Source organism: Salminus brasiliensis, chromosome 5 (genome assembly GCF_030463535.1).
Source record: "Salminus brasiliensis chromosome 5, fSalBra1.hap2, whole genome shotgun sequence".
Classification (NCBI taxonomy): Eukaryota; Metazoa; Chordata; class Actinopteri; order Characiformes; family Bryconidae; genus Salminus; species Salminus brasiliensis.
Genome location: NC_132882.1, coordinates 1,002,443 through 1,010,742, shown reverse-complemented (window position 1 = coordinate 1,010,742; position 8,300 = coordinate 1,002,443). Strand labels below are relative to the sequence as shown.

General features: G+C 45.4%; 1 protein-coding gene across 1 annotated transcript in view; it reads left to right on the top strand.

Moving 5' to 3' along the window:
• The first annotated feature begins 360 nt into the window (after positions 1 to 360).
• The window catches only part of mybpc2b (myosin binding protein Cb), a 32,827-nt gene continuing 24,887 nt past the window's right edge, over positions 361 to 8,300 (top strand). Inside the window, 5 exon segments of the mRNA XM_072679118.1 lie at positions 361 to 501; positions 1,051 to 1,222; positions 2,652 to 2,666; positions 4,244 to 4,270; positions 8,013 to 8,072. Coding sequence (XP_072535219.1) covers positions 361 to 501; positions 1,051 to 1,222; positions 2,652 to 2,666; positions 4,244 to 4,270; positions 8,013 to 8,072 — 415 coding nt within the window.

Here is an 8,300-nt window from a genome sequence, read left to right as displayed (position 1 = left end):
GCTGTTGTGGAGTCCATGCCTCGAAGGGTCAGGGCTCTGGTGATGGCACAAGTTGGTGGTGCTAATGTTGTGGCTGGTTGGTGTATGTGCTGCTGTTCCGTTATTTGTTGTGTTGAGCAGAGGAGGATGGGTTCCTCTGGAGGGTTCTTCCTCCTGATCTGCGGGAGGTTTCCTCGCCACTGTACAGGACAATGCTCCCGCTATTAAACCCACACACACACAGAGGTTCTCTAACGCACACAGCAGGGGCTCTGTAACAGCGGAACCTCTTTCGGTGCTAGATAAGCCGTTTTCTCATCAGAACTCTGGTGTGTGCAGGAGGCTCAGCAGGATGTAAAGAGTATACTGCAGAAATAGCACATGGTCCTGGTCTTGTGCCAGTCGCATGAGAAGCGTCATCAAGACGTAAACGGTGAACTCTGGGGAAAATCACCTGCTCTGTCCACGGGCTCGGGTTTGGCCTCGGACTCGGACATTACCCGGGCCTTGTACTCGGGCAGGGTAAAGTCCGGGTAATGTCGCCCACGCAGCTCCTGCGGACAGTGTTCAGCTTTGTATAGCTGTTCCTCCATCAGAGAACAAACTTTTACACAGTGAGTGTACCGATAGAAATAGCCACATGCATGCGTTACAAGAGGTGTCCACAAACATTTGGACATATGGTTTTTCTATCTATCATATTGTGAATCTGGCAGTTGTTCTTTATACTGTATCGGACCTACATGATGAATGGACCAATAGAAACGCTCCAGGGTGATCTGGAGGTTTGGAGGTTTTTGCACAGTAGTTCATCTGCTGAAGAACCCTCAAAGAACCCACGAAGCTCCACCGTCTGATTAGAACATTCAGGGCCTGGCATGGATTAGTCTAGTGTTTGACTGTAGTGCATTGACAGCAGTCCTCCCTCCATTAAGAGTACGTTAAGAGTTAGTCGAGGATTAAACTGATCCAGCTCTTCCTGTAGAGTTTAAACCCACAGCTGTGCAGATTTGTGGGACAGCGCCGCCTTTGGTCTAAATATCACCATAAAGTTCTGTAAATCATCCGCAGATATTAAACACCCTGCAGGCTGTAATTTACGATAATTCAACAGAAGCTTTTTACGGCGTAAGGATCACACTGATCCTGGAGGCTGGAGGAGGAGCAGATTCCTCTCTGAAGGTCAGTGTGTCCTGCTGCGGGGTCAGGTTTCTCTTTCTCTCCATGCCTGATGTGGTGTCAGGTTTAGGGATTAGGGTGTATGAGGATCGGTTTGCCGCTGAATCTGGCAGAATGCGACTATATTTATCCTCTCCTGCCGTTTACCCCGAGAAGTGATGTCACAGTGAATTCCTCCAGAGCTTCTTCTGCTGAGAATCTATAAACTCCCCTCTCCAGGCTCCGCCCACTAGTGAGTTCTTCCATACCAACTGTAGCTCCTCAGGAATCCCCAGATTGGTCCCATTGTCAGATTTGGTTTTAGCCTATAATAGCCTATAATAACCACCTTGTTTGTTCTGAGACTCCTCCCCCTGACTGTGATCAGTCCTAATCACCACCTTGTTTGTTCTGAGACTCCTCCCTCTGACTGTGATCAGTCATAATAACCACCTTGTTTGTTCTGAGACTCCTCCCTCTGACTGTGATCAGTCCTAATCACCACCTTGTTTGTTCTGAGACTCCTCCCTCTGACTGTGATCAGTCCTAATCACCACCTTGTTTGTTCTGAGACTCCTCCCTCTGACTGTGATCAGTCATAATAACCACCTTGTTTGTTCTGAGACTCCTCCCTCTGACTGTGATCAGTCATAATAACCACCTTGTTTGTTCTGAGACTCCTCCCTCTGACTGTGATCAGTCATAATAACCACCTTGTTTGTTCTGAGACTCCTCCCTCTGACTGTGATCAGTCATAATAACCACCTTGTTTGTTCTGAGACTCCTCCCTCTGACTGTAATCGGTCCTAATCACCACCTTGTTTGTTCTGAGACTCCTCCCCCTGACTGTGATCAGTCCTAATAACCACCTTGTTTGTTCTGAGACTCCTCCCTCTGACTGTGATCAGTCCTAATCACCACCTTGTTTGTTCTGAGACTCCTCCCCCTGACTGTGATTGGTCTTAATCAAAACCTTGTTTTGAGGGGAACTCTTTGGTAACGTCACATTGTGAATTTAAGCTTCAAGCTTTTATTAGTAATGAAGAGTTGATGGACAGCTTGTTGACTTTGGGCAGATCCATTAAGCCCTGGCAGCTCCTCCTCAAATCCTTGGAGGGAGGAGTTAAGAGATTAGGAGGAGTCAGTAAACAGAGGGGCGAATAGGAGGATGTCCAGTTTCCTGTAGTGAATGCAGGTGTGTGTGTGTGTACTAATGCATAATATACCATTAATTTCCATTCTATACACACTTACCAACATCTTCATCACTCCACAGAGCAAGCCCCCGAGGCCAACGGTGAGTTTACAGCATTAATACACAAATCATTTCATAATAATAATAATAATAATAATAATAACCATCATCATCGTCATCATCTTCATCATAATAATAATAATAATCATCAAAATAATCACAACAATAATAATAATAATTATTATTATTATTATTGTCGTTGTTGTTGTTGTTGTGTGTGGTTGATGTTCTGACCTCTGTTTTTCCATTTTATCCACAGATGCCAAAGCAGAAGGTAAGAGTGTGTGACAGTGTAAAATACATATTACTATATTTAGTCATTTTCAGTTTCAGTAAATCTGATTGTTCAGATCAGTTAATAACATTAAACCAGTCTTTAACTGAAAGTCATTTCAGCACTACTTACATTTTTGATCATTTTACTGCAAACTGTGTTTTAAACCTCTTCAGTGTTTGTGAAGGGGGGGGGGGGTTAGGATTAGACCACAGGTTAAAGGACAGGGCTGGAGATGGGATTAGAGCTGGGAGTTGGTGGTTTAGGTTAGACTGGGAATTACGGGGTTCTGTAAAACCCAGCTCCATCTCCACTGACCTCGGTGTAGAGCAGTACTCTGAGGTGGAACCTGTGAAAGGAGTGAAATTGTGAGTCACTTCAGCTCCAGAGCTACTCTATCACCACCAGGTGGCACTGTGAGTTGTTTAATTACAGATTTTCACAACAGGCATAATTCATACTGGAAGGTAGGTGAAAACGTGTAATCTTTGTAAAAGATGCCTCATAAAAATATCATGAGATTACTTTTACAGTCTATGATTTTAGTACTGGAATTTCTGAGATTTATTTTAACTGTTCTTTCTCTGGGGCAGAATTACTTATGAGTCCTTAAACCTTAAATCTGTTTAAACTCTATTGACAACGAACACCCTGACCAGACACGTCTGGTATCCATCAGCAAGCTTCTGCAGCTTCTAGTTGGAGATTTGACTCTTCTGGGCAGAATTATTAGAGTTTAATTAAGTGATTGGTTTTATTCAGCGTCCACATATTTCTGACATGGTTGAGGTCAGGACTTTGGGAAGGTCTTTCCAGAAGCTTAATGTTAGCCTGCTTTCTCCATTCCACACCACCCCTGACGGGTGTTTGGGGTCACTGTCCTGTTGGAACTCCCAACTGTGTCCCAGTTTGAAGCGTCTAGCTGACGGTTTAAGGTTCTGCTGCAGAATTCTGAGGTAGTTCTCCTCCTTCATTGCTCCATCCACTGTGTGTAATGTTCCACTGGCAGCAGAACAGCCCCAGAGCATGATGCTCCCACCACCATTCTTAACAGCTGCTACAGTGGTCTTGGGGTTGAAGGCCTCAGCTTTGCTCCTCCAAGCTTCTTGGTCTCATCTGACCATAAAACCTTCCTCCAGAGCTTTTTCTGTCTGTGAGCTTCAGCTGGGAACTTCAGTGGAGCTGGAGGCGGAGCTTCTTTCTTGGACTGAAATCTCTCTGTCCATGGTGGTGTAAAAGCCATGGACAGTCATGTAGGAATCTCAGTGGCGGTGTGGATATTTCTGATCCCAGAAATCAAACTTAGCTAAATTGGCTAAATAAATTTCTGCCCCAGAGAAAGAACAGTTCACAGAAATCAGTGAAAATCCAGCACTGACCTGACGTTAATTCCATTAATGAGTGTTTGGAGACGTCTGACCTCTGGTGTACAATTTACTGAACACAGTGTCAATAAGTTTGTGTTTTATATTTGATTTTTGTTTTATTTGAGTGATCACTTCTGAAACGGGTACAAAAAGTAAAATCCTAAAAGTGCAGCAATCAGTGACTGTAATTAATCCAATTAACTGTTTAAGACCCAGCAGGAGACGATGGAGAGCCTGGTGAGATACACTCTTTGCATGAGAGAGAGAGCGAGAGAGAGCGAGAGAGGATCGTTGTGTGGGCATTATGTTTTCTTTGTTTTGATCAGTGACTGTGGAAAACATGGACAGTGTAACGTCTCTCAAAAGGAAGGCAACCACAGGTCTAGCGCCTCTGCTGGCTGGTTACAGTATGATATGTAGCTCCGCCCATCTCCATATGTTTCCCATCTCATCTTCCTCCTCTAAACTGTCTCTCCATCTCCAGCGGTTAGTTTCTCTGTGCTGATATCGGCCCATTTTTAATTCCCCCCAGAAATCAGTTTAACCCTTACTCTGCTCTATTGTAAGAAGGCGGGGCTACACTTAGGAGTAAAGTGATTGACAGACAGACAGCCTTGTCTGGAAGAGGCTGGTCATCTGCAGCAGGACCTGCACGGCATCCTCTCTGGTCAGTACATGGAGGAGCTGAGCTGTAGAGGAACTTACCTGAGCTGCACTTTTACTGCTGGAGCACTGTTCCACTTACCGGACAGACTGGGAGTCCAGGGGGAATCCGCTCTGCTTCTGCACTAGAAGCTCAGTGAAGACGGTCTGAGACACTGAGGCTCGGTCTGGGAGAAGGGGGTGGGGCTACTACAGTAGGCGAATCTGGCTCCACCTCTGGTCTCTACTGCGCAGACTCTGGTTGCAGATTTGACATCATGGAGGACATTTTTGCCCTCATTTTTTTGTAGAAGGGAAGGGAACGGAACCACAGCGTCCATGTTCTCTACAGTCACTGGTTCTGATAAACGTTTAATGTAGTAAAAGTTCAGTGAGAAACTAATGAAGATATGTGTCCCCTCACCCCAAATGTAGGTGATTTCTGACACAGTTAAACATGGGCTGGAGTCCAAACACAGTTCACGCTTCTGGAAGCTGCTACTGTTTTTAGCTACAGTCCATGTTCTAGATAACAACAGTGTCAGAAACCTTCTAATCAAGTCTATTAGAGCTTACTGAACACCTCCGCATGCTTTGAAGAGAGTGTGTGATGATTTAGACCTGCAGTTAGCACCATGCTAATTTGTGGGATGGTCATTAAGAAAATGACCTGTTAGCGATATTAGCCTCATAGCGCCAGTGCTAAAGCTAAGGAAGCACCAGACATGGCCTGGCTGATTGGCTACATTTGGGGTAGGAAGTGGAGAAGTGTGGACCCGTTCTGAACTAAAGGTGTGGGTCTCTAAATGTCGTGTTTTCCAGTCTCATGTTTCCAGACTGAGCAAGAGAGAGGCTTCGTTGTCGGTTCTCTTGGTGTCTCTTGGTTGAATGTGTGTCTGTGCTCCCGAGAGCAGATGGATTTCTGATCTTCTTATTGGTTGGATCAGTGGCAGCAAGGTCTGGGTATCCAAGTGCATTAATACCACTGCGTCATTCAAGCTGTGGTGCGAACTTTAGATGGGGGCAGGGGATGACTGTCTTGATCTGAAGCTCTATCACAGTCTATCACAGTTGCTCAAATCAGTCTAACCAAGAAAGCACAAGGAGCTTTTATCTAGTACCAAAAGTAGTTGTTCGTAAGAGGTGGAATGCAGGAAAAAAAACCATGTTGGAATAAAAGGCTTGAAACCCTTCAGCACTAACTTGTGGGTTTGATAAGTTTCCTTCCTTCGCGATGTTAAAAGTATCGCTTGTTCGATGCGTTGTTGGTGGTTAATTGGGCTGAGCTGTAATGACTTCCCCAGCTTGTTTTTTGATGATCCACATCGTTAGAGGCGTTTCACCGGCCCTTAAAGAGCGGAGAGTAAACAGTCGTAGCGGTAATGTAGTGAACGTCTACTGCCGGGTTAATCCACAGGGCAGTAAAAGAATAGGCCCTGACCCCGGTGAACACCAAACCACAGTTACTGTGGAGCAGCTTGGCACCAAGTCCATGGACCCAGGCGCTAACAAAAGAGTCTTCTTCATACTTTTGTACAATTTCATCCAGTTTGTTGAGTAGTAGGACGTCTGGAGGAGAAGGTACGCCTCTTATACGCTGCCTCAATCGCAGGCAAAGCCTGGTGATGCCACAGCCATCTGTCAGTGTCCCGAAATCTCAGAGAGCATAACTGTCCTCTCTCTCTCTCTGGGAGGGTGAACGATTCTCCCTCTCCCCATCACTCAGCGGGGGCGATGCCAGCCAGCGTGGGCGTCTGTTAGCTAACAGAATTAGCAGCTAGCGTTCTCCTCAAAGTGTGTTGAGCTCCAGTTGGGTGCTAGCCCTCTCCTCCTAGCGCTAGTAGCATCGACTGATGTTCTAGATAGTGGGGGGGACTGGAGATCAGTTACAAATTCCAATAGTAAAGTAGTCGGCCAGCAATCACAACACCGTACTGAAAACCGTGGATGATACCCAGCCCTAGCGAAAGCTCTGCTGATCCAATCACACTGCTGATCAAGCCATCCAACTGACAGGGTCCTGGCCAATCAGAGACCAGTATCAGACTGCTGATAACCCCAGTGTGTGGATCCTAACATTAAACACTCTTGAAGATCTAAGGATCTGCAGGCTCTGGAGCTTGTGGTGGAACATGGTTCTATGTGGTTCTGCTCTGATCTGCTGATGTGTTTGTGGATGTGATGGTTTTTGGTGGATCTCCATCAGTCTGGAGGAACGTATGGAGATGTTATTCACCGGTTCTTCAGTGTTTACCCTCAGATTAACATTCTCTGATTTATGTTTCCATCTGTCAGGAATAAAGGTACTGCAGGTTCCCCAAGGTGCAAACTGTTCAAATGTATCCTCAAAGGTCTACTAGAGAACCCTAAATGTTCTCCACCATTATTATCTCAGGAGAACGTGGTGGACTGCACCTGTTTGTAAAAGGCTGCAGTTGGACAGGTAGAACACCTTCAGTGGAATATGGTACAGTTCCTGGCTCTCGTAAAATGGGATCTCAAGGGTTCTTTAATAAAGGCAACTGTTCTGTATTCCACTAAAAAGAAACGTTCTACACCTAATTTGTTAACCTTTCTAGATAGAACCTTTTTAAAAGGTTTATAGAGTCCCAAAATAGGTTCCACTATTACACCAGCAGGAGTTCCACTATTGTTATCAGTCAAATAACCTAGAAGGGTTGCACTATTGTCAAAGAACCTTTTTCCAGTACCACGCAGAACCTGTTTGCTTAGAGCGTACAGCTACTTTGTGGAAAGTTGTAGATAGAACCTATCAAAATGGTTTATATAGGACCAACAGGGTTCCAGCAATGCACCAAAAAGGGTTCCACTGTTATCAAAGAACCCTTTTCCAGTACCACGTAGAACCTGTTTGCTCAGAGTGTGTAGTTCAAAGAACCATTTGGATGCTTCAATGGTTCTTTGCCTGGTTAAAGGGTTCATAAACCTGTAGAAAACATGTTGTAAATGTTTCTATACAGAACCCTTTAAAATGGTTCCACAAAACAGCAGAAAAGCCTAAAGAACCTTCCTCACGTAGGGTGTACCCCTGAGGGTTCCGTCACAGTGTCAGTTTGGTACCTTTTTCTGTGTGTGTGTGTCTGTGTGTGTGTGTGTGTGTGTGTGTGAGTGTGTGAGTGTGTGTGTGAGTGTGTGTGTGAGTGTGTGTGTGTGTGTGTGAGAGTGTGTGTGTGTGTGTGTGAGTGTGTGTGTGTGTGACAGTGTGTGTGTGAGTGTGTGTGTGTGTGTGAGTGTGTGTGTGTGTGTGTGTGAGTGTGACAGTGTGGGTGTGAGTGTGTGTGTGTGTGTGTTCTTACTGATCTGCTGTGTTTTATAGAGAAGACAGAGCTGAGTGGTCTGTTTCTGGAGAAGCCGGAGAATGTAGTGGCCATAACAGGTACGGCACCACACACACACACACACACACACACACACACACACTATTTCTGCCAGCATAGCTCCACCATAGTGCCATCTAGTGGCAGATTTAAGTGAGAGACAGTGGGTCAGTGAGTTTAGTGTGTGTTGTCTGCGCTACAGCTTGTCTAGTCCCTGTAGAGAAGAAGTACTGCCAATAGAATAGGACTCTCTGGAGCAGATCAACATCATGACCCTATTGGCTCCT